This window comes from Ctenopharyngodon idella, chromosome 14 (genome assembly GCF_019924925.1).
Source record: "Ctenopharyngodon idella isolate HZGC_01 chromosome 14, HZGC01, whole genome shotgun sequence".
Lineage (NCBI taxonomy): Eukaryota > Metazoa > Chordata > Actinopteri > Cypriniformes > Xenocyprididae > Ctenopharyngodon > Ctenopharyngodon idella.
In genome coordinates this window covers 30,634,748-30,662,123 of record NC_067233.1, presented here as the reverse complement: position 1 = coordinate 30,662,123, position 27,376 = coordinate 30,634,748, and the positions used below count along the sequence as shown (strand labels likewise).

The window sequence follows — 27,376 nt, the reverse complement described above, 5'->3', positions numbered from 1 at the left end:
GAACTGGTCTCCCCATCTGCTCCTGTACTTGGGCCAGTCTTTCTTTTGCTGTAGTGATAGTTCGGAAATAGGTCACAAGTTTCCTACATTTGGATCTGATTTCATTGAAGCTACCCAGATAGCAGACCAACCTTGAATCAAAGTTGAATCAATGTTAATGCATTAACCAAATTATCATTGAATCAACGTTGATCAACATTGAATTTTACATTGATTTTTTATCAGGTTTGCACCCTGAAATAATGTTATTCCAATGATGAAAAATAGAACATGGTTGTAAAATCAATGTTTTTTCAACCTTAATTAAATCACCTATTTAACATTGAATTAACGTGGAAACAATATCAAATCAATCTTGCTTTATGTACAGCAAGATTCTAAGCCAGTTAAATGTCTATTTCTACTCATTTCAATCAATTAGAGACAATGTAAGGGCTGCAGTTAATATGGTTTTAATGAAAAAATCACAACTTCCTTCAGTTTACATACAAATGTATTCATTTATAACCACACACTGTTTGAACAGGAATTAACATCACATTCAGGAAAAACAAGTGGCTGTAAAAATGGCATTTCATGGTTACTAAAACAAATAAGCCTGGTTTCACAGACAGGGCTTAGGCTAAGCCAGGATCAGACCTTAGTTCAATTATTTCAGTAGCTTTTATAGACATGCCTTAGAAAAAACAATCATTACTGGTGTTTATCTTGAGACAAAACAATGGCAGTGACATATTTTAAGATATGTTTTCAGTTAAAACAGCTCAGACATACATTTTAGTCTGGGACTGGATTTAAGCCTTGTCTGTGAAAGGGGTTAAGTAGTAAAAAAAAAATAAAAAAAAAAAACATTATTGGCATTCATCTTGAGACAAAACAATAGCACAGTGCAAGTTACTTTCAGTTAAAACAGCTCAAACATGCATTTTAGTCATTGGAAAAAGAGCCTGGAAAACTGTGACAACATAAATGCAACCTGCATCTGTAAAATGGAAGTAAATACACATGGAAACAAAGACAGAAACACAGTACTACAGACTGAAACACTACCACAGGTATGTCCTTATTCATTAAATTGATACTCTGACGAACTCAGGGATTTCCACCACGAGCAACGCCCGCAAGCTGATCAGGAGCATAACGGAGCCAGTTTTGCAGAAACAGCAAATACAAACTTTGAGGCCTCCTTTTTTTCAGCCTTCAATTGTTGTAAGACATCTAAAGAAAACAAAAACAAACAGGAAGTTAAAACTGCACAATGTTCTTAAACATTTGATCGGTAGTAGTGTATGACTGACAGAAGGTGGGTCATAAATATTTGGAAATGTGACTCTTACAATGTACAACAAAATTAAGTGAAACCTGAAATATGATTTAAAAAAAGGTTTAAGTTAAAACACGCTGAATTCAATTTTATTACTATTTAATATAAACCATTATAGGTTGATGTACCCAGATCATACCCAGAAGTAGGGCACAAGCTGATGTGACAAGTGAGTTGATTCAAAACTTTATCTCCCTCGATCACAATGTCAATGTCAGAAGGTGTTTCATGAAGTTCTCCCCCTACTTCTGAATAATGAACACCACCACAAAGAGCTGCTCAAGGTCACCCTCACAATCATCTGTCTGGTTATCCTAAAGTTGTGTACATAAAACAAACATTGTGTACATAAAACATCATTGCCTTTTGCTAGAATGACTACAAAATAAACAAATGTATACTTTTTCTGAAAAAAATAACACATGGGAACACAGGCAAAACAAAATTATTACAAAACAGATATTTTCCAGTAAAAAAAACACAAACAACGTTAATGAACTATAAAACACACATTCAAACGCTGCATTATCTAATATATAAAGTAAAACAAATTTCCAAATTCAACCTCAAAAATCGATCGATTTTCTCGGACTGAAAGGTTTCAGTCCTCAAAAATCGATCGATTCGAGCAGAAAGTTCAAGACGCTCGTGCGTCGCGACGTCAAAAAAACGTCTGACGCGGGATCCTTAAAGTGCAGGTGAGATGTTTTAAGTAGTTGTGAATTTACTGTTTAAGTTGAAAGAGTGTAACGTTATTATAATAATAATGTCCAGCTAGTTCATCTCACTGACCTCCAACTGGCTGGAGTTTATCTACACACTTTAATTGGCAGGATTTTTTTTTTTTTTTTTTGTGGGACTAGAGGGAAGGGTCATGAGGAGCATGAATGCTAATGTGAATAAAGTGTTGAATGAGGGGACAGATGAATTGACATAGCTTAGTCTAAGTTCCACCAGTGATGAAGCTGACCAAAAATCAACATTGATTCAATGTTGTCTTTTTCAACACTGAAAAGCATTGAAATTTCAACGTTAATTCAATATTATTTAGCATTGAACTTTCAATCTCAACCAAAATTATGATTCTGATGGAATTTCAACATTGAATCAATGTCACCTTGCTATCTGGGTACTGATGTCATCAATGGACTTCCTCACAATGAGATTTAGTGCATGTACAATGCATATTGCATGCCTAACATTTAATGATCTTACACATGCAATCATATTGGCTGCCGCATCAGTTACCAGGCACTTCACTTTCTCCTTTATGCCCCACTCCTCCATGAGCTTGATGTGTCCAGTAGCCAAGTTCTCAGCGGTATGGCTCTTAGGGAAATGCTCTACACCTAGTAAAATAGTGGAGAGCTTGTCATTTTCATCTATAAAATGGCAAGTTACTGCTAGGTAGGCATCCATGTGTAGGGATGTCCTCATGTCAGACGTAAGGCTTACAACTTTCTGCAACTGCTCTCTGGCCTTCTCCTTAGCCTCCTTGTATTTATTATCAACCATGAACTTCAAAGCCTGTGTATAAAAATATATGCAGTTACTCTTAATTTTAATTACTTAAATAATTCTAAACCGCTTTATTAATCACATACCTTTTGAGTTGGGATAACATAAGTGGGATCCAACACATGCAGGAGCTCCCTAAATCCAGCATCTTCCACAATGGAAAAGGGTTGGGAGCAGTGGTGTAATGTAACAAAGTAATAATACTTCGTTACAGTACTTTAGTATTTTTTGGGAGAATCTGTCCTTTACTTGAGTTTTTATATTTATGTCAACTTTTACTTTTACTCCACTACATTTTCTAAATAAAATGTATACTTTTACTCCGATACATTTTCCCAAAGCATTTTCGTTACTTACTACAAAATAAAGTCGGAAGAACACAGACTGCTAGCAAGCATGTGCAAACAAGTGCTCGCACAATCGCGGTTGACTTCATTTTCCGGGTTGCGTCCATTGCTGGAGCGGCTGAGAAGAATGCGCTGTCATTATACAGTTACGAGAGCGGCCTCTAGAGGCGAAATAAAAACTATCACTTGATGCCTCATAGAGTTTTGACACGTGACGCTGGCACAGAGTGGGACACTTCAAAAACGGATTTAAAACATAGACAACAAAACGGTATGTTATACAGTGTACAATACAGTACATGTTTTCATATCATTAAAAAGTAATTAGTTTGTTGACTAGATGCTGCATTAGTGGAGAACAGTAGTATGTTTGCCATCGAGGCTGAGAGGATGCTAACATTAGTAGTACCTCAAGCGGTTAAAACAATGTGACAAAAACACCAACTGTTTAATGTCACGATTGTTACCATTACCATTAATTTGCATTAGTTTATATCCATTTGTTCTCTTTTATGCATTCGTTATCCAGCGAAGTTGATTATTTAAACTGTCTCCTCATCATGCAGTGACAGAAACATCAAATCAGAAATGTATTCGATTTCAGCTCTTTTTTTTTTATTGGCACTGTAACACATATTTTGATTAGATAACAATCAAGTTTTCTAAAATAGAGCTAAATAATGTGTGAAAGTATACATATAATAAACCTATGCTATGTCTTTGTGTGTAAAGATGGCTATTTTTAAGCATGACTGTTTTGATTTATATGAAATGGTAACACTTTACAATAAGAGTCTTGTAACATTAAATAAGGTTAATAAAAGTATTGTTCACTGTTAATTTCAACATTTACATTTTAATATTTTAAAGTTGTCTCTTACATTAGTTATAATGCACCATGAATTAACATGAATGATCAATGTATTAATATATCAGTATTTTTTATATTAAAACTTACAATAAACATTTTGCCATTTTTTAAATTCAAATAAAGAAAATGTAAGAAAGAGTTAAAACTGAACACAATCTTGCTGTTCAAACTGTTTATAGAACAATTTTTAATAATTTTTTTTTTTTTTTTTTTGCTCCTTTTGTATTTTACATTTACTTGTACTTTCAATACTTAAGTACGTTTAATATCAAAAAAATACTTTTCATACTTGAGTACAAAAAATATCACATACTTTAAAACTTTTACTCAAGTAATATTATAAACAGTGACTTTAACTTCTACATGAAAAACAACCCGCGGCAACAGTGTAAAAGTAGCCCAATTCCGCGGACTTGGCAACACTGATATCTATACTTTTACTCAAGTATGGCTTACGAGTATTTTATACACCACTGGTTGGGAGTCCTTGACGACCATGTTCACCAGGGCCTCATTCACCATTTCTTTTTTGGAATCTATAATAAAATACAAAGCTGGTGTATTGTAGGAGCCTAACACCTTATTTAAATAATGAAAAAAAATATATATATTATGTATTACCTTGAGTACTGTGTGGATTGTTAGTAGTTTTTGCATGTTCATACAGTGCTCGATAATGCCTCGATAGAGCATAGAGGAGGTGTTATTGCTGTATGTCAGCTCCTTCAGGCACAGCAAGCATTTCACCTTGAAACATGAAATACTAGACATGAAAGATTATACAACCATAGAGTGAGGATTATAATTATGTTAAGACAGTAATATATAACAATTACACATACCTTATTGTGAGCAACCATTTCAAAATGCTCCCAGACTGGAGGATTTCCTCTTTCTTGCTGGCACCATTAAGAGGTCACAAAAAAGCAAACAAATCCAAAAGGGCAAACCAAATCAACAAGCAGTCCAGTCCAAATCCAAAAATCCAAAGCAATCCAACTAATCTTATCTATGTAATATAATAATAATATAATATAACTAATATAAGTAATAATAACAATATACTAACACTAATATAACCTAATATAATGTAATAATATAGCCCTAATAATACAATAACGACAATGACACAACTCTGACTCTCCGACACTCTACTACTACTGCTGCTTCTACTACTCCTGAAAACACCCACAAGGTGGCGCGTTTCGAACCCCCTTTATCCGGAAGCGACACTCAAACCGAAACGATGACATATTCCACACAAACCAAGGCCACGTTTGTTATCGGTCACGTGATTTCTGCATTCCCAAATCGAGGCTTCATCTGGCACGCCCAATTATGCTCGACACAAGCTCCGAAACCTTGGTTCAAATGTCACATCACCACCTTCGAGTCTCGGAGCAGTACGTTACACATTATATCTGTGGTCTCCCACAGTTTTAAAATTGGTTCGTCTCGTGTGTCCTAGGCCTTCGCAAAATAATGGCACAATGACAGACACTGAAGGAATCGCTCGGTGAGCGTCCGATGAGTAGCTACTGTACAAAATCTGCTGAACGCAGGTGTGCTGTTGGTGTCGTGCACAGACAGACAGTGGCCTAATGATAACCCTTTTCGTGGTCTCCCCAATATTATGAAAAATACCATTGTATTTGAAGGATAGATTTTGAAGGAAATGCTAAGATATGCACGTTTATATTTTGTCAGTGACACGCTGAGTCACACAATAATTTACAATGCAAAAAATAAGGCCTAACTGTTTCCATTAAAAATATACAGTGTAAACATCCTGAAATAAATGTTTACCTTATAGGCAAAACTGCATAAATTTGATTTGTTTTAAACAATTAAAAATACTATTTGGCCAGTGGAAAAGAATGAGAATAACTCTTCTGAAAACTTTCTCTGAACAGTATTTTATACAGTTTTGGGTCATTTTTTTCTAAAACACGACAAGAATAATGAATGAATTTTAGCAATGTGATTTGATGGCACAAATGCATTTATAGTCATATTTTCCTAATGTCTTGTACCATTAAACATGGTATAACGTGGATGGGAATATGCATGGAAATGATATGCAGATTACTTTATGCATAGTAAAACTAGGCGTTGTAAGCTCCATATATGGTTATTTCGGGAAGGAGACGGTGGAGATGCATGTGCGCACAATCTTCTGCTGACCAGGTTTTATAATGGGAATTTTGCGGCTTTTATTTTAGAAAAGCTTCTGGCATACGCATGATTTTATAAATCTGAAAGCTTTTGTGCATACGCAAAATCTGGCTTTTCTGCGTACGTACACATTTAAGATGAAATCTATGGAAAGTTTTATACATAAGGCCCCAGGTGTGTGGTCTCACAGTCCGGTCGAATCATATAGGGCCAGATTTACTAAATAGGGCAAATTAGAGTGAGAGGACAATTCCAAAAAAAGCGCGCCAATGGGAGTGGAAAGCTCCGCATGTGATCTACTGATGACGCACACATTAAAGAGTTAGTTCACCCAAAAATGAAAATTCTGTCATTAATTACTCACTTTCATGTCGTTCCAAACCCCTAAGACCTTCGTTCATCTTCAAAACACAAATTAAGATATTTTTGATGAAATCCGAGAGGTATATGACTTTTCCATAGACAGCAATATAATCGCCGCTTTCAAGGTCCAGAAAGGTACTAAAGACATTGTTAAAACAGTCGACGTGACTGCAGTGGTTCAATCTTAATTTTATGAAGCGATGAGAATACTTTTTGTGTGCAAAAACAAAACAAAAATAACAACTTTATTCAACAATATCTTCTCTTCTGTGTCATTCTCATACGTTGTTTACGTCCAGTGCTTCCAAGTTCTACATCAGAACGACAACTCATTATTGGCCGGCTCCTGCGTCAGCATCACACGCATGAGTCGTGCTGCTCACGTGTACAGCTTTGGCCAATACTGAGCCGGCATTCAAACGTAAACACAGAAGCCTTCACTGTGCGTACTGCGGCAACTGCATAAGGATAATGACAGGGAAGGGAAGAGATTGTTGAATAAAGTTGTTATTTTTGTTTTGTTTTTGTGAAAAGTAATCTCATCACTTCATAAAATTAAAGGGTTAGTTCACCAAAAATGAAAATTATGTCATTAATTACTCACCCTCATGTCGTTCCACACCCTTAAGACCTTTGTTCATCTTCAGAACACAAATTAAGATATTTTTGATAAAATCCAATGGCTTAGTAAGGCCTGCATCGCCAGCAATAACATTCCCTTTTTCAATGCCCAGAAAGCTACTAAAAACATATTTAAAACAGTTCATGTGACTACAGTGGTTCAACCTTAATATTATAAAGTGACTAGAATACTTTTTGTGTGCCAAAAATTACAAAATAGCAACTTTATTCAACAATATCTAGTGATGGGTGATTTCAAAACACTGCTTCATGAAGCTTTGAAGCTTAACAAATCATTTGTTTTGAATCAGTGGTTCGGAGCGCATATCAGACTGCCAGAATCACGTGAACTATTGAAGATTCAAAACACTTATGACGTTATGAAGCCTCGTTTACTGAAATAATGGGATTTGCGCTCTCTGAACCACTGATTCTAAACAAATGATTCGTAAAGCTTCGAACTTCATGAAGCAGTGTTTTGAAATCGCCCATCACTAGATATTGTGGAAAAATATTTTGTTATTTTTAGTGCACAAAATGTATTCTTGTCACTTTATAATATTAAAGTTGAACCACTGTAGTCACATGAATGTTTTTAAATGTTTTTAGTAGCTTAATAGGCATTGAAAAAGGGAGTGTTATTGCTGGCGATGCAGGCCTCACTGAGCCATCGGATTTTAACAAAAATATCTTAATTTGTGTTCCAAAGATGAACGAAGGTCTTACGGGTGTAGAACGACATGAGGTTGAGTAATAAATGACATAATTTTCATTTTTGGGTGAACTAATCCTTTAAGGTTGAACCACTGCAGTCACGTCGACTGTTTTAACGATGTCTTTAGTACCTTTCTGGACCTTGAAAGTGGTAATTATATTGCTGTCTATGGACGAGTCATATACATCTCGGGTTTCATCAAAAATCTTCTTAATCTTAATTTGATCTTAATTTGTGTTCCGAAGGTGAATTATATAAAAAACAAAAATAACTGTCCATGCCTTTTCAGCGCTGTTTTTTCACTGCATGTCTTTAGTAAATCCTGACAGTAGTTTTTTAATGCCAAAAGAGGGTTTGCGCTGGCGCAAGGTGTTAGTAAATCTGGCCCATAGTGTGTGCGTTCGGACATTTGTGGTATTTTTAATGGGACACAGACACCCATCTATTCTAATTTAATTTAATTTTAATTTGACATTCTAATATTTTTGGTTAATGATTGACTAATGAGCTTCGGTTGTCGGTCAGGAAAATGATATAAATGAAGAAAATGCTCTCATTACAATTCTCCTCCAGATTTACTATGCTGCACGGAAGTTCACGCTAACTCAAAAACTTAAAAAAAAAAAAGAACGTACATGAGCTGAGACCTGACATGAGATTTGATCGTAGCCACTGCTCACGTCCATATTGATAAATGGCAAGTTTTGCTGGAAAAGGCCGTACGCCAGTTTTCTGTTGTACGTTCGTTTCATAAATAAGGCCCGTTGCCTGTAACATGATAGACTACCAGAATAAATGGGCAGGGACTACCAAATAGATAAGACAACTATGATTCTCAAGTTGTTATATAAAAGAGGGGATTGTAAATCCACCCCTTCAGAATTATAACAGTAAGTATACTCAGAGAAGTGAAGCACAGATGGCATTTAACCGTTTATTGAATGCAGCAGAGAAGCATAAGCAAACAGGTAAGTGAATATGACTTTTTGCAGGATGAACAGAAATTCTGAATGAATTAACCTCTTATCTTTGCAGGTTTCATGGGAGATTGTGACGGCTGAATCCGGGGATTGAAGAAACGCACACACCTCAGTTGCTGCCAGTAGGTGAAGTAGGTGAGTAAATGGTGACCGGGGAATGTAAAGAAGGAGATGGATAATGGATTGGAGATTCTCAGGAGTAGCAGAGGAAATTAATTAGGAACACTGGGATCAGGAAACGCTGGAGGTAAGTAACACATGTAAGGTCCTTTCAGGTAGAGAGTCTGTAGTCTGTAATGAGACCATACAATAGCTCTGTCCCAAATTCAGGGGCTGCGTTCTCCGGAGATCGCATTTAAAGGCTGCATAAGTCATTGAGTCGGTCTCATTTAAGAAATTAACCATGATAAAATTGACTTTCATTCATCCTGAGGTGTAAAATACTGTAATTTCTTTATTACTTTGAAATCTAACAAATGCCTTCAAATGTGAACTTCGGAGAACGCAGCCCCTGAATTGGGACACGGCTAATGAATGCAGCTGAGGTGTGTGCTCAAATACAGTAGCTGTGTCTCATTTCAAAGGCTGCATCCTCCGGATGTCGCATTTGAAGATTGCATATGTCATTGAGGCTGTATCATTTCAGAAAAGTAAGTAGGACTCATGAGGTGTATCCTTCGCTGCTGCAGATAGCCCACAATTCTTTGCGTCACTGTTAACCACCGTCATTTATTTGAAAAATTAAAAAAAAAAAAAAATAGCGGCTGCGGCAGATGTACATGTACAGTACAAGTGAAGATGTGGTGTTTAAATGTAAGTAGTTTCAAGCTTGTTTTTGTTTTAAACTTGTTCTTCTTAATATCCTCCTCCTTTGTCTCTGTAACAGATATATGTTGTACATACACCACAGCTCCTCAAACATTACCCAAAATAAAACAAGTGAATACATTTTCTTTTCAAATTACTTTCCAAATGTATAAATAATTTTCATTCAACTGTTGTGAGAGCGCAATGACGCGGCCGTGAACGTGTTGGCATAGCAACGTGATACTTCCTGTTTCCTTTCCTGCCTGTTTGTCCTACAAAGGACGTCTCGTTTAATTCTGGTTAAGGACACTCCGTATACCACATCCTTCACAGGATGTGTCCTCGGGAGGATTCAGCCTTCGACATTAAATGAAATGAGACACAGCTAGTGACCGATGGTGGTGCTGATAGGGAACAGGTGTTAGTAATTAGTACTCTGGGGATGCTTTGCTGAAGTGAAGGTTGGCTTAAAGTCCCCCTGTGGTGAAAATCAAGTTTTTAATGTTGTTCATGTGTCTATCTGGTGCTTTTAACATGCTTAAAGACAAACCATGGGCAAATTCCTAAGTCAACACCATTGCTGTGTATTTTCTCTTTAAAACTGCAGTAAACCAAAGACAGTCTCAAACCCGCGGTTTGAAATTGCTGGTGTTTCTGACGTCACAAACTACCTTGTAACCAATCACGTCAATGTGCTGGCGGGCTTTAGCATATCATTAACTGACCTCGTAAGGGAGTCTCAAAAGAAGGTTATTCTGGTATATTTTTCTGTTGATATGAAAAATCAGTTAAATTTAGCAATATGGCGGGTGTATGATGTATCTTACGATGTTATGATGAACTATATGCCTTTCTCCACTGACATTCTGAGCTGTTCAAAGCATTTCTAAGGATACTGATTAGAAGGCAGCTGTCTCACTCGTGAATGTGAACATGGTTTGCGTAACATTAGGAACACATTATTAGCTGTTTGATAACGTAGTCAAGCAAAACGCTAATCATATTAATTACCATTATGTGTCCAATGTTGCAAAAAGCGATACCATTGTGCAGCGTTTACCTCAGTAAGTTGACAGAGTGGATTTCGTCTAAGTTCGTGCGAGTGAGTGGAGGCGGGGCTAATTACCATATTCATAGATCCGTGTATATTAAATGAGGCAAGGGTGTAGAGTTACATTCAAGCTATTTTAAGGCATTAAGATTTTTTTTTTTTTTCACAGGAAAAAAAAAACTTTTAAATATGTAATTTTGGTGACCAAAGATGAGTTTTAAGGGATAAAATTATTGACTACAGGGGGACATTTTCTTTTTAAATTGGAACTACAGGAAACTCTTAAATATTTGAGTATTTTGCCTTTCCTTCAAATGAATATTTAAGTCGTTCAAAGCAAATCCTTCTAAAATGAAACACATTCACATTCAAGCATGCACTGCATTTAATTGTGTTCCTTTGTCATATTTCATCAGGTCTTTCAGTTAAAATGCTACAGTAGGTAAGATGAGAGATTACATCCAAGTAATCAGATTCAATCATCCGTTTACAGTTTAAAACATTTATTTTTGTATATTATGCATTGTACCATATATATATTTTGTTTTATCTGTATGCAGTATTCTGTGTACTATACATTAGTCTGCAATTATAAAGACAACTAACTGAAAATAGCAAAACCATTCTCATTTTTTTCCACTGACATTGATGTTTTACATCACTTTGGTACTATTTTCACAAGCAAGTGGTAATATTTTAAAACTTAATCACACCACAACAGATAATCAGATATGCAATTTGATTTGAGCATATTTATGTCAATTATGTTAGTACAAAATCACAAAGTATCCTTTACACTGCAGAAAATAAGTGGTTCATCTATATTACTTTTCATTCACACTAACTGTCTTTAATGTCTACAGTAATTCTATTAAACATTTTATTTGCATCTCTTCTCTTCTCGTTCAGTTTAATAATTTGTCCATCATTTAATCCAACTGATCTTAAAGGTTAATCGATCAATCAATCATTTGGTACATCGATAGTTTTTTTATAGATACAGCTTCAATAGATGTAGGTATGTGTAACCAACAGATTACAGTTATCAATTTTGCTTTTTAAAGTAAGCCATGTGAGGAACACTGCAGCTGAATTTTTATTGTACTTAAGTACAAAATTAAAAAAATTTAGTAATATTTTTTCTTTGATTCAAGGATATTGTGACTTGATTGTTTTTCATCAATACTGTAATATTCTCTAATATTCTCTCTGCTAGTTCTTTTACAATGATGTATTTATGTGTAGTACCATTATGAAATATCTATCACATATAATGCACAACAATATTAAATGATTGTACAAACAACTATCAGTATCTTGTGTGTGGGTGATATGAATTAGAGGTTTTCTTGATTGCGAGCACACTGTAACTGATTCAGTTGGCACAATTTCCCAAACCATTCATTCAGTTCTCAAAACAAAGACACATTTCTCCAGACGTTTAACACATTTTTTACATGCCCTGCATTTTTGCAGAACTGAGAGACAACTTGCTAAGGGAGGTAGAGAAAGTCCTTTGTCAGAATTTCAAGAAACTGCTATAGTACTGTATTCTGTCATGAAATTTGGCAGAAGGTGCAGAGGATGCTGAATTTATTTATTCATGTATTTTTTACTGTGCTGTAATTCACAGTATATGGTGTTGTGTTGCATACCGAGTTTATATTCAATTCTTTTGCATTTTAAATTTTCTTCTCCAGTGCTTGTCATATACTGTAAGATCACTTTACAGTAGTGTAATGAAATTTATTTTTTCCCAAAGCTCATTGCTGTATTTTACTGTATCTGCACTCTTTCATTTATGTTGTATAGTGTAATAGACACTGAGGTGTAAAATAATGACTTATTGTGTATTTGTTAGGTTTTGTGTGTCATTTGAGGCCAAAGTTTGATTCTATTATGTTTTTTGATTCTAATATATTTTTGTCTAAAATATTTGATTTTGACGTGACAGTTTGAGGTTTATATAAGTTGGTGTATAGGTCTGAGTTTGTGTTTATAGTCGTGAGAAAATGGTGAATTGTTTCATGAACTGTTAGCAATTGCGAAAAACAGTAATGTTCTTATGGTATTTTATGATGATAAACAAATGATTCTGCAAGTGTAAGGCCTCTTTAAAGAAATGAATGCGCAATGCAATGTTGTGAACATTAGACAGCCTGTTACAGCTGAAGACTGTTTTGAGTTTTATGTCTAGAGCTTTGAAATCTCACATCAAGATTCTGAAATTAGTGCCAAAGTGATGGTAAAAACTGAAATCAGACATGTATCAGATGGAGAGAGACAGATGGCAGATAACTGTTATATAAAATACAGGCATTGTACAATACAGCCATGTAATAATGTAAACAATGGCCTTACCATGGTAGAGACTGCCAAATTACTGTAGCTCTAAAAAGATTCACTATAGTATACATTCATATCAAATATCAAATGTTCTTATTACGTGTTACAATGATCTTAGTAAAGAAAATATGTACAACTGTAATGAAAGCATGAGATCAGGATTTGAAAGTATGACTAGCGGTGTTGCAGGTAAGAGGCCTGTTATATTTTATAATAGAAAGTACTCTATTAAGACATCAAGGATACTTGAGGCAAAACATGCAGTATGAAACATACACATAAATCAATTCGTAAAAAAAAAAGAAAGAAAGAAAGAAAGAAAATTTAAACCTACAAAAAAAAGGAAACTATCATTACAATATATCGATATTGATTGAATGGAACTTGAACCATATAAATAATCAAGAACATTCAAGTATAAATTTAGAGGTCTACTTAACTGTCAAATCTTAAAAAATCTTTGCTCGTATATTTGGAGGACTAGAACTTATCAACTTGAATAGCCAGATAACTTTTGAGGGTACAAATAATTCCATCTCATCACATAATTTAATGGGTGAAAAAAAAAGAAAGAAAGAAATGAACAGATAAGTAAAAGAAAGAAAGAAATTAACAGATAAGAAAAAGAAAAGAAAATCATCTGAAATCAGAAAGTGCAGGAGTTCAGCAGCTTTGCTGGAGTGGATTCTCTAGATTACATCTGGCTTTTCTTAGACAGAGCTTCTGCTTCCTGTGAAGAAACACATAGAAAGCCTTTGGGTTAGTTCAAATCAGCTGTGAGAACCTGTTCTGTACAGTGGAAGAAAGGGTAGAGCATGTCTATGAAGCAAAGGCCATCAGATGGGACACTGTGTTCCTGAGGCTAAACATTAGCACTCAAACTACATTCCTAAGAGCGGACACATACAGTACACATGAGGTGGGAATAAAGGACTCTTTATGTCTGTCACAACACATACCTTTGAACCTGGGGGCGCAGTCAAGCCAAGAAACGCATACACAGCATTGTCTTCACGGGCATAGAAAAATGCCTCATAGTTCTGGAGCACAGAAGCATCATTTAGGGAGCAGATGGCAAAAGAAAGCATTGCTCAGTTCTTAGAGCCTGTGCTTGAGTCAGTTTAAACCAGTCAAAACACAAGACTGCAGTTCATCTGATATTTGAAAATTACCCGTGCACAAATGTGCCCTGCTCAACACTGAAACATACTGAAATAGATTCATTTTGAAAGCTTCATCCTCTGCGTGAAAGGAATCTGTAAAATTCGGCTAAACTATTTTCTCTTAAAGGCATATTCTAGGTTAAATCTGTGACATGTTGTTAAAGGAATAGTTCAACCAAAAAATAAAATTCTGTCCAAATTTATTCAGCCTCATGTAGTTCCATACAAGTATGGCTTTCTTTTTACTGGGAGATACAAAAGAAGATATTATGAAGAGTGTTTCAGTTGTTTGTTGTTGCTATTTTATTAAATAGAGTAAGACCCAAAACTTTCATGGTTCAAAATAAGGGTAAGATATTTAATCAAATTCTTATAAAAAATATTATTAATTTTTAAATTGATAATGATATATCACGATATAGTTATTTTATTTTTGTTGTTGAAAATAAGAACAAAAAAGTAAATTATAAGCAATGGGCTAAACACAATAAATTAAATAAATAGAGCTATTCAGGTAGGTCTATAAAACAGTAGTATTCCGGTACAAAAATTGTACTACACAGAAACTTAATAATGAAATGTAAAAATTAAGCTGCATAATCTTCACTTTATGAATTAAATATACATTGATCATTATTAAAGCTACTAAAGTTATTCAGTCAAGAGCAGTGAGTGATTTTCTCTTCTTCTATTGTTTCATTAAAGGGCACCTATTATGCTTTTTTACTTTAGTGTCTAATATAACTGCTTATGCATGTAAATGATACTCAAAAGTCACAAAGCACAAAGTCCATGCCAAAGTTAATCCCTCCAACAGAAACAGTTGCCTGAATTGCTTCGTTTGTAGTCCTGCCATTATTTTCATGATTTAGCTAGGTTTTCATGTTTAAGGGGTGTTACATTTCCAACACACACTCTAAGCAGTTGACCAGTCACAACATACTGGGCCAGCTGACCAATCAGAGCAGACTGGATTTTTCGGAAAGTTGGGCTTTAACGATACAGGAACTAAAACAGGGTGTTTCAGGTAGAGGGTGAAAAGAGGTGATGTAGCAATGTACATTATGAGAAAAAACGTCTTGGTTAAGTATGTAACCCTCTTTTCCTGAGGAAGAGAATGGAGACATACATTAGCACTGAACTGACGAATTGGGATATTGCATGGGAGCCTGATCACCTTTGAGTTTCTACTAAACAAGCCAATGCACAGTGGCGTGCGAGATTTGCATCTCGCACACCGCCCTGCGGCGTGGGTATAAATACGGAAGCGGATGCAATCGCACTTTGTTTTTCGCTGAGGAGACGAGCACGTAGGCCTGCGCTCAGCGGTGGCACAGGAACTGTGCTGACGGGACGTGCATCTCCGTTCCCTCCTTCAGGGAACAAGGGTTACATACGTAGCCGAGACGTTCCCTTTCAGTCAGTCACGTTCGACGTTCGTTAGAACTGAACCACTGAATTGGGATCCATAATAAAATGCCACAGTTGCTGGCCCTTCCAGCGCCCCGCATAAGCCTCTGAATCCTGCTGCACCTTGGGGCGGAGGAGGGGACCTGACTAATGCGGAGAATTCTAGCACTGACGTTCCGCATGACCCGCACAGTGAGACTATTGGATAACACTGGGAAAGCGTGCCCTTCCAGAGGAAAGGAACGCTGCGGGGACCACGTCCTGCCCAAAGGGAGGTAACATGAGGAGGACACACATACGGACTGGCCAATCAAGGGCAGTGCAACGTACGAAATGTCCCTGGGGTGGCTCCAGCCAACATGGGGTGAGACAACACCTGGCAGGGATGGCAGAGCGGCCTCTGCCAAGGGAAAGACACGGGCTCACCATGGGGAGTTACTGTGGAAGAATACACATATGGGACCGCCATGGCACAGCAAGCCGACACTAGAACAGGGGCTCTGGCATTTACTGGGCACTAGGGGCGAGTACGCAGGAGGCTACCGGTTCCACACGAAGGCTATAGAATCTAGTGAATGTGTTAGGTATTGCCCAGCCCGCAGCTCTACATATATCTGTCAGCAAAGCACCATGCGCCAGCGCCCAGGAAGAAGCAACACCCCTAGTGGAGTGAGCTGTCAACCTGAGCAGGCAAGGCACGCCTTGGGTCTGATATGCCAAGGCAATGGAATCCACTATCCAGTGAGCCATCCTCTGCTTGGAGACAGCCTTTCCCTTCTGCTGGCCTCCGTAACAGACGAAGAGCTGATCTGAGGTCCTGAAGTTCTGTGTTCTGTCCACGTAAGTTTGCAAAGTGCGAACTGGACAGAGCAGAGCCAGGGCTGGGTCTGCCTCCTCCGAGGACGGCGCTTGCAGGTTTGCCACCTGATCTCGAAAGGGAGTGGTAGGATCTTTGGGCACATATCCAGGGCCGGGGTCTCAAGATAATATAAGAATCACCTGGGCCGAATTCTAGACACGATTCGTTGACCGAAAAAGCGTGCAGGTCCCCTACCCTCTTGATAGAAGCCAATGCGACCAGGAGAACCATCTTAAGTGACAGTGTTTTTAACTCAGCTGACTGCAAGGGCTCAAAGGGCGGTCTCCACAGTGCCATAAGCACCACGGACAAGTCCCAAGAGGTATAGAGTGCGGATGAGGAGGATTCAATCTCCTCATGCCCCCCTCCCAGGAACCTGACGATCAGGTTGTGCTTCCCCAAAGACTTACGTTCAACTCCATTGTGATGTGCAGCAATAGCGGCGACATACACTTTTAGGATGGAGGGAGACAGCCTTCGCTCCAGCCCGTCTTGCAGGAAGGAAAGCACTGTCCTGACCGAGCAAATTCGGGGGTTCTCCTGGAGAGAAGAACACCATTCAATGAACAGGTTCCACTTCAATGCATAGAGGTGCCTCATAGAGGGACCTCTAGCAGAAGTGATGGTGTTTACGACCAACTGGGGTAGACCACCTAGAACCTTCGTGTCCTGTCCAGGGACCAGACATGGCGTTTCCAGAGGTCCGGACGTGGGTGCCAGAGGGTGTCCCGTCTCTGAGAAAGCAGGTCATTTCCTCAGAGGAATGGACCAAGGAGGGGCTGTCGCGAGGAGTATGAGTTCTGGGAACCAGGTCCTCCCTCCCTTCTTGTCCTCCCTGACTTTGCACAGGGCAAGTAGGCTCACTGTGGGAACACATACTTGCGAAGGCCCCGGATGACTGAAGCTCACCTTCCGATGCCACGATTGACATCTGGTCATCAGCAGGGGCCCCAAAGGAAATGGCTGGTCGCCCAGCAGGGGGACCAGCGCGATCCTCTGGAAGCACCACGGGCTGCGATGTATTAGAGGGGTGCGGGGCCCACGGAGATTGACTCGGCGGGGAAGCCCTAACCGTAATCCTCAGGTCACCCAGCCTATTCTCCAAGGTAGTGCCTTTCTGACCAGCAGAAAAGACAGTAAATCGGGCATGATGAGGGGGCTTGTCCTTGAGGACCAAGGTGAGCAAGTCTCGATCGTAACATCGCGATAGTCATGTTCCCACAATGAGAACATGAACTATCCACAAGCACTAGTTCAACATGCTGAATGGCCATCAGTTGGCGCTAGGGAACGACTGCACCCAGAAACGCACAGGCGGAATGACATCTTGAAAAAGACGCAGTGTCCTGCCCGTTGCTCTTTTAGGAGAAATAGAAAAAGCTCTTAATATAGTGCTGAAGCACACAGGTAACAGCCGCGACGCAAATGCAAGAAATAGTGCAGCCTACAGTTGCGTGCTCACTCAAATCACAACCCTTCTCACACTGAAGGCAAAAAAAGGGCAGTTGAGAGCTCATGAGCTCGCGGCCACCGCTGTAGCGTGCCATGACACCAACACTTCAAAGGCTTCTTTCTCTTTAAGAGGCTCTTTGTAGTAGGCACAGCAGGAGATCTTTGCAGGAACAAAACAACTGATTGGCTCCGAAGAGAAAGACAGAGTGTGATTGCAATCGCTTCCGTATTTATACCCGCGCCGCAGGGGCGGTGCTCGAGATGCAAATCTTGCACGCCAATATGCATTGGCTCGTTTAGTAGACACTCAAAGGGCTCTCATGCGATATCCCAATTTTTCGGTTCAGTTCTGATGTACGTCGAACATGACCGACTGAAAGGGAACTTTAAATTATGTAGATTCTAGCAGACCCACCAAAAATTATGAACATAATATATGCACTTTAACATTAAGGACATATAAAGCAATGGTTATGTATTAGGTTGCTGTAATTTTAGGACAGGCTAAAGGCTGCATCCTTATTTGGAGGTAATGTGAACTCCAGATGACGCAGGATTCAAAGAAAGACAAAATGTCACCACATACATCATTGAGGCTGTCTCATTTCAGAAAAGCAACCATTAAATTCCAAAGTAAGAAAGAAATTACAGTAGTTACTTCTTACAAGGAATTACAGTCAATTTTATAATGTTTTTTAACTTATAATTTAATTAATAATTAATTTATAATTTTCTCCTAACTGTTTACATTCAGACAATATCAAATATGAGACATGAACCTCATGTAAATTTTTCACCGCTAGAGATAGCCTATGCAAAACAAAGACCTAGCTTGATATCGCCGAGTTTAAGCGCGGAATCTTAGGGAAATGTCGTCTTCACCTCACAGCCAGTGGAAAAGATATGGGACGGGACTCGAGCAGAAACCATGTTCATGGATGAGGTTATTAACGTTACTGTAGTATGAAGCAGCGCAGGGCCAAATGATGTTGGAGTTGAACGAGGCCGCTGAGAGACGAACACGACACACACCTCGCGAGCAGCAGAACATTTATTATGCTGCAGTCGCCGGCACCACTTCTTCCGGGCAACCGTATGAGGTTTATCATATTAGAGACATTTGACTGTGTTGAAAATAATGTTATGACGTTACTCTCTGCGTTCACTCGGCAGCTGCTGTGAGACAGTTGTTGCACACTGCAGTAAGCTAGATCGATTTTAGAATATTATATTCATAAATGCTGGATGGCTTGTGTTGATAAATGGCATGCAATTAATTTTAAAATGTATGATGGAGAAAATGCTGTATTTCTTAGCTACTTGACAAAATAGCTTTTTTCTCTGAGGCATGGTAAAAGCATTGTACTCTCGGAAAATCAAGAAAACTAGATTTAAGCAATAAGACTAAACGTGTTGAGCTATATAACAATAATTAGTTTTCTCTCTGTAACCAAACAGTTGTTCCCTTGTCTAATAAAATATGTAATATATTAAAGCATCTTAAGTGTATCCATGGTTTCTGCAAAATGAAACCGGAAACCGAGGGTAACGCGGATATGACACCATTGACAGGTGACTCCCGTACATGTCCCATATCTTTGGTTAAAATTGTGATTTTTCTCACGATTTACAATTAGTTGGAAACATTTGGGATATTGTAAGTACTCAACTGAACAAAATATATAACACTGGCCTAGTGTTTTTCGGATATTTTACTGCAAAAATCTTACATATTGTAGCTTTAACCCGCGATGGAAAAATCAACCCACGGCAATAGTTTAAAAGTAGCCTAATTCTGAGGGAAAACGACAGACTTGACAACTCTGGCTCCGTGGGCAACTGATATATTGTATCAGGGGAGAGGGCATGGCTTCTGGCAATGTTCTGCCCATGAGGAGAGGTCAAGTTTGAATCTTGTGTTTACAAACAGTAACTGAAAACCCTTCATAGTGTATCTTTAAAAGGATTTTGCTTGTTTTTACAAGGGATAAGTTGAAAATATTTTCTGTGGTTATTGACAGCGTGTCACAGATACTGTCCAAACAGTTTAGGTTATATTTAACCCAGAATATTCCATAATGTTTGACTAGTGTTGAGAACTACTGTATTAACCTAACATGTGATATTTCTTAAGTGTACACACCCCACAATATTTCTCTTCATTGAAGATCTGAGGTGGTAAAGGATTCCCTGTGGCTGGTCGGAAATCCTCTGGAACATTTTCCCGCATCCATTTTCTGTTGTCTTCATCAGCTGCAATGTCACATTCCTCAAACTCAATCTTATTGGCTGCCAAGAAGCCCATGACATCCTGTTGCTGTTTCTTGATCTGAGAGAAATAGAAGATTAAATCACAGATTAAAATTGACGGGCACCAATTCTGATGCCCTCAATAACAAAGGGCATTTCATGTGTGAAATGTATTTTTTGATAATTACTGACCTATGGACTCTTAAGAATTTTCCTGCACTAGTTTTGTTTTTATTTGGAAAAAAGTCCAAGACCTAAAGTCATATTTCATGTTTTTGATTGTTGTGGCCAACCCCTATCAAAACCGTGTACTCAGACTAAGCCCTTACATATGTATACCAAATTTTGTGAAAATACGCCTTTGTGTTCAAAGTTTTAGCCATTTAAAGGTATGAAATAAACATTTACCATATTTATTTTCTAAATGCATGTTATAGATCTTATAGATGAATCTGTAATGAGTGGCTGTATAAAGTGCACAATGATGAGGAGACTCTAACAGAAGCACTATATTAAGAAACAAAACAGACATGCAGAAGATCACAGGAATAATCACAGTTAAACACAACCAGAAACCAAAACACAATGAAACTAAACAGAACTAAACATAACCCTGACATTACATCCAGTGTTGCCAATTGCTTTCAGCTGAAAGTATCTAAAACCGGTCGCTAAATGTCATACTGGCCACTGAGTCCACTGATCTATATTAATATAAATATAGATCAGTGGGCGAATCACGGAATCTAGATAAGGTTTGTCCAAGAAGTGTACCCTCGTCTTTGGTGGTTGTGACCCTACCTCTCGCTGTTACAATATAGTCCAACAGAGGAGTGAGTGTGGGGGCTCAGGAGGAGAATGAGGATTTGGAGACTAGGAGGAGCCGGCAGATAGAGACACCACAGCAGAAATGACAGAGGGAGAAGCCAGGGAGGTGATGAAGGGAGAAGGAGCCAGGTGGGAACCCAAAGCACAGCCAGGATGGAGGCCTGTGGTGGAAATGGTGGTGAGAGGAGCCAGGGTGGAGTCAGCAGTCAGACCACCAGGAATGGAGCCAGTAGACTGGACAACACTGTAGGTACTGGAGGCCAAAGCAAAATCTCAGCAACAAGCAGATGGAGCCAGGGTGCCAGAGGACTGATGCGAAGCCAGTGTGACTGAGGACCAAGGCGGAGCCCGACAGAGCCAAAGGGGTGGAATGACAAGGCGTAGCCGAAGGCCCAGAAGTCCGTGGTGTAGGCAGAGGGACAAGTGACCAATGCAAAGTAAAACAAAGGACAGAGGGAGTCCTGTGGAGCCATAAGAACAACGGTCCCAGGTGAAGCCGAGGGGGCGAGGACTCAAGGTGGGCCAGACTGGACGATGGGCAGAGGTGGCACTTTGGGCTCAGCGGCCCAAGGCAAAGCCAGGGGATCCACTTGCCAGGGTGGACCATAGGACTCAAAGCGTATCCATGCCACAGGGTGGACCATCATTGAAGAAGAAAACTTGGAGCTAGGTGGGACCAGGGGGGACACATGAGACCAGCAGAGATGCAGGAGACTTGGAGCTAGGCGAGACCAGCGGAGACTCAGGAGACTTGGTGCTGGGCAGGACCAGTGGAGACTCAGAAGACTTGGAGCTGGGCAGGACCAGCAGAGACACAGGAGACTTGGAGCTGGGCGGGACCAACGGCGATTGAGACTTAGACTTAGGGGAATATCCCTTTCCAAATCCTTATCATATTTTGCAGATGCCAGGTGCAGCTCACCCTCAGCGGTGGGAGTGTATGTAGGTCTTTCCTCCATGCCCTCGTACTCCATGAGCACACCCACTAGGACAGACGATGTTGCTGGCTCTCGCACCTGGTCTGACTGCTAGGCTCGGGCTTCAGGGTGATGATGTGCTCAGGCGTCGGCTCTGGCGTAAGCATCGTGGCATGCTCAGGTTCTCTATGTGTGGTGGGCTCAGGCTTTTTGTCTGTGAATGATGTAGGAGATGGCTGGCTGGGCTCTGGGTCCGGAGTGGGGCTGGTGAACGTCCTCCTCAGCGGGGCAGATGGTGAACACCGATCTGTTGTTCACTACCACCCACTCCACAAATGTCCCTCAAGGACCATCGTTGGGTAGGTTTACCTTACACTACTCATTCAAGCTGGTCAAATAGAACACACACAGGGAGTGATCAAGGAAAGTGGTAAGGCATGCCAGATCTAAGGCCCCATTTACATTGCATGGTTTAGTTGACCCAATTTCGATTTTTTCCTCCCATGCGGCACAGATCGGATATGAGCCATAACCTTATAAGCAGGAAAATATCTCATGGATTCCGATATTCACCAATCGGTTTCAGGCCTCATTCATATGTGGAAATAAATCAGATATGAAACGGATACATGCATTTGCGTCTTCCGTGTAAGCGGACAGATCAGATATTTCCTGTAAATGCGACTCCTGTGTCATTGAAAAGTGAGTTTTTTAAAAACGTTTCACGGTACAGAAATACATATAACAAATGAAACATCTCTAGTTGACTAGTAGAGTATTAATTTCATTCGTGTTAAATAAAAGGCGATCTGACATTGAAATGTGTTGCTTTTGAAATCATACTGAGTGCTCATTTACGCTGTTGTCAGTGACGGCGGCTCATGCACAGACGCGTACTTCAGCCCTGTTGTGGAGACTCAACCCATTCGTTCCGTTGAAACCACAAAATAAAATGCACACAAACATGTCCCTGCCCTTGAAATACAATCACTTATGACAGAGATGGGCACAAATACATCAAAAAGTATTTAGTTACAAATTACAAATACTTACTCATCAAGTGTATTTAAATAAAATACAAAATACTGCTGTAATAAAATGTATTAAAATACAAGTAATTTGCAATTTGAAAATACAAAAATACAAACTAAATTTACAAGTTTCTTTCAGTTGCTATGTATAGCCAAAGCATTCAAAAAGCACTAACAACTATTTAACTGTAGCATTAAATTAAGAAATTATACAGAAATGTAATAATTATGTAAAAACAATGCACAGTCCTCACTGTAACAATTAAATATAGATTGATGATCCTTATAAAGATACTAAAGTTATTCAGTCAGAAGCAGTGAGTGATTTTGTCTTTTTCTTTTGTTGCTTGATTAACATTTATGACAGACAGTAGCAGGTTTATTAGGCTGCTGTCACTTTAAGAACGAACGCACAGACCAAATATACTTATGGTTACATTAATTTAAGACACAACCGACTGTGTTTTCACCTGCAATTAATCAGAATGTTATTTTTTTATTACATGACCTACCCATCTGTGGATTATCTGCAACGTCCACGGATATAACTCTGCCATTTGCAATAATCCTCTGTCCTATAATGACATTCAGTGAATAATATCTGATAGTATATTTTACTAGATACTTTACTTTAAAGCAGTTTGACTGAGCACAAAAGCAGTTTCTTTAACTGCTTCTGACCTTGCTATGCAAAGTAAGACAGACGTCAATCACGAGCTCAGCAACCAAAACAGCAGCTGCCTTTTACGGTGCATTCACACAGGCCGTCGGCGTTAACGCTTTTCATTTACTTTGAATGGGTGATGTCATGCATTGCCTGAACTGAATTGTGGCTCGCGTTGCTCGCGGCAGAAGTTGAAAATTTCTCAACTTTTCAAGTGCCAACACAAGCGTCAGCCAATCAGATCGCCTTATGCAGTTACCCTAGCGCAGACGCTAGCCAATTGTATTCATGCAACACCGGAAAGTAATGTGATTAGCTGCTGTCACTATGACGGTCGCGTCAGCACCAAGCTTCAGACACGCCCTCCATCAAGCGTTGACACCAATGCCCCATGTGAATGCACCGTTACAGTTCCTCCTGAACCAAAACAACGAGCTTATGTTGCATTCACACCATAACTACAGTAATTAAGAGATGGCAATCTGTGACGTTATACTCGGAGTGGTTTGTGACTCGAATTTATGCGTTTCAATGGCAACACTGTCAACTCCGAAATGAATCTGCAGCAGTCAAATGCTACAGGTCAGTGCTCTTTAAGTTGTTTATGTTCATTATTATTGTAATGTTATGTGCTTTGAGCCATGAGGTAGTTTAACGCAGTCTCTCGTGATGCTTTTTCTTCCTGCTGTGCACGTTCATGTGTTTTGGAGGAGGCGTGGCTTTGGAGACACTCTGAAGGGAGGGTGGATTCTTATGCTTTCAAAGCTAGCTCGCTATTGCTAGCCCCTCCAAAAATGACCTACCCTACCTTTAAGCCTGGTGATGAAAGTGATTGTATGCGAGAATAAAATAATAAATTTGAATGTATTTTAAGTATTTTAAATACAAAATACTTTCTCTCAAAGAATTTAATTACAAATTACATTTGATTTTTTCTTTAAGGAAAATACAAATTACAAAATACTCAAAAGTAATTAAATACGTATTTTAAATACATTTAATTAAATTACTGCCCATCTCTGACTGATGAACGCATTTGGTCTAGCAAATGCTTGGGGGCTTGAGCCCCTGCCCCTTTGATCGCGAAAGTGATAGTGCCCCTTGCGGTCGCATCGCGGTGCCCCCGGGTTCCCATTTCTTTTCTGCCCCCCGGAACTCGATTTCTACCACAGGAGAACAATCGACAAACCATAGAAACCTCCAACAGAATAGTACTACAAGCGGTAACTAAATACATTTTTTTAATGCAGAGATAGTATTTTAAAAGCACATTTTAGTTCATATTTCATGGTGTCTCAAAATAGCACAGTTGAGTACACTTAGATGTTCTTAAGATTATCTTTAAAAAGTACTAAAGAAGAATTTTTAGTATATTAAGTACAAAATTAGTGCATTTTAAGTACATTATAAAAATTTACTTTTTTTTTCACCTGGAGTAATTAACAGAACTAAGAACAGGTGTGGAACTAATGAGTAACTATGGAAACTAACAATCACTGGGAGCACAGAACTAACATATCGTTCAGTGTTTCATTTTTATTTATTTATTTATTTTATTTGACCTCATAATTAATAATCAAAATGTCATAACTGGATCTTTAGGTGAAAATGACAAGACTTCTGTCTGGAGACATATGCAGGACTTCTCCAATTATTTAGTGCACTTAAACCCCATCCTTGCAAACTTGCATTCATCTACATCCAATTGTGAGTGAGTGTGTGTGATCAAAATGATCACTGTGTGTAATGAGAAAGAAAAGTGGACAGTTTAACTGCTCAGGACGAACAAGGAACTCATAAACAACTTTCACAAAATACAAAAACAGTTGTGGATTATCCAGGTATAGCAACAGACAATGTTTCCATTGCAATATGATTTGCTTATTGCACTTCTTACGCTCCACAAATCAGCCTGAATGTCAACCATTGTTTCCCAACCCTGTTCCTGGAAACACACCAACAGTACACATTTTGGATGTTTCCCTTATCTGACCCATCCATATCAGGTCTTGGAATCTCTATTGATGAGAGGATTCAAACACAGTATCATCGCTGTCTTTCATGTCTTAATTAAAATAAACTTGAAACATTTAAAATGACTTGAAATGATGATCTGAGAGTAAGGCACTCTGCTTCCAATGGTGATATTAAAGATGCATCATAACATTGTGGTATACCATGGTTACTGCATTTGTGGCTATTTGTGGCCAAAAAAAAAAAAAAAATTAAAAACCTTAAAAATAGCTAAACAGATCAGAAATTGAAAGAAAACAAAAAAACAAACAAAAAAAAAACTATTATTGTAGTTGTTATTTTTGAAGAAATGTAAAAACCAATTAAACAAATTTGATGAGATTTATCCTTGGTTTTAATAAATAGTATGGTAATATAAACATAAGAAATATAGTATTGGTTGCTTACTGATAGTCTAAGATAAATATAACACAAACTGTGTCAACATCAAAAGAAATTGGAATATTAATTTGCAATGGACTAAAAAAACAATAAACAAACAAACGGAAAGAGTGAGACATTTGCCTCCTCATTTCAGAAACACGCAGACACAGAGAGAGAGAGAGAGATCCCACTGGTGGCTGGAGCATGGACTAGTCAAGACCATGAGATGTGTCATTCCGATGTTACATAACTTAGAGCATCTAGAGCACAAGTTTTCGCTAACTCACCAAATTAGGAAGTGCTACAGCAAAATCACCTGCTGTAGGAATAGCTCCCTCTAGCGTTGTCATTTCACACAGTGTGATGTGTGAATAGCCTACTGTCAACTTTTCTACAGTTAAGATGCAAATAAAACATACTCAGTGAAACTGGTAGGGACCATTCCGAGTGTGTTCTTATGCAGTCTCTTTAGTTATATGCACCTCATTTTTTGAGAAATCGAGCAGAAGTGATTATTACCAGCACACTAATGAGGAAGTGGTTAAATGTCAACTTCAACACTATATTTAGACTTTGTGGTGTTTTTCTCTGTTAAATTTGCTTGAGAACAAAAGACTAGTGTCTAACAGTATTTAATGCTGATGTTTCAGTAGTCAAGAAAAGTAGTTCAATATATAGGGCCTATCTATATTGATTTTGTAGTCAATAAATGTTTTCAATCTGACTATAATAATAATAATACTTCATAAATAATACAATAATTTCCGTGGCAACCATTTCCGCCGAAATTTAGTATTTGTGTCACAATCGTTATTGTTACTACAGTAAAACTATTTGATATGCGTCAGCAACGACATCATAAAAAAGAAGGGGAAAAAAAAGACAAAGATTGTGGACTTTTCTTACACTGTTTGATCCCACATTCATTTATTATGACTTCACTGTGGTGGTAATAATTGTTGTATTTTGGCTTATCTGTTGTGGTAAATTTTTGTAATGTCTGGTTACAATCGCATGTTCTCAAAACTCTTACGGTGTCATAAGTTCTTACCGATGTTGATCCGGAGGATGATGCGATGTAAACTTTAATCACCATAATCACAAATTCCTTAAATCTTACAGGGGTGCAGAAAACAATCGCCGAGGGAGAGGTTACTGAACAGCGATTTTAAAATCCACATTCACTCCGTCTGTCTCGGTGAGAAACTGTTCATTCCGGTCAAGAGTCTGCACATTATTGCCTTTCTCTCTTTCTTTTACTCCTCCTCGTTCTCCGCCTCTACAGCA

The 27,376-nt window shown here is 38.5% G+C and overlaps 1 protein-coding gene and 2 long non-coding RNA genes across 3 annotated transcripts; 1 reads left to right on the top strand and 2 right to left on the bottom strand.

The window, feature by feature from the left end:
- Positions 1–436: 436 nt before the first annotated feature.
- On the bottom strand, positions 437–3,319 carry LOC127494474 (uncharacterized). Its single transcript, XR_007924887.1, has 5 exons — positions 2,929–3,319; positions 2,780–2,851; positions 2,540–2,673; positions 1,464–1,638; positions 437–1,218 (listed from the first exon to the last, which is right to left on the bottom strand). It is a non-coding gene; the product is annotated as an uncharacterized LOC127494474 (long non-coding RNA).
- Positions 3,320–3,350: 31 nt separating this feature from the next.
- LOC127494476 (uncharacterized) lies at positions 3,351–13,651 on the top strand. Its single transcript, XR_007924889.1, has 2 exons — positions 3,351–3,460; positions 8,970–13,651. It is a non-coding gene; the product is annotated as an uncharacterized LOC127494476 (long non-coding RNA).
- Positions 11,140–27,376, bottom strand: sh3bgrl (SH3 domain binding glutamate-rich protein like). Its single transcript, XM_051860395.1, has 4 exons — positions 27,141–27,376; positions 20,146–20,331; positions 14,078–14,158; positions 11,140–13,848 (listed from the first exon to the last, which is right to left on the bottom strand). Exons 1-4 carry the CDS (start codon positions 27,183–27,185, stop codon positions 13,813–13,815), a joined length of 348 nt encoding a protein of 115 aa, XP_051716355.1. The 5' UTR covers positions 27,186–27,376; the 3' UTR covers positions 11,140–13,812.

Excerpts from the sequence above, each read along its gene's own strand:
- sh3bgrl (XM_051860395.1), bottom strand. The coding sequence starts at position 27,185 with ATGGTGATTAAAGTTTACATCGCATCATCCTCCGGATCAACATCG. Across the intron at positions 14,159-20,145 it reads ATGAAGAGAAATATTGTGGG|AACTATGAGGCATTTTTCTA; the intron begins GTGTGTACACTT and ends TCTGTGCTCCAG. Across the intron at positions 13,849-14,077 it reads CTGCGCCCCCAGGTTCAAAG|GAAGCAGAAGCTCTGTCTAA; the intron begins GTATGTGTTGTG and ends GTTTCTTCACAG.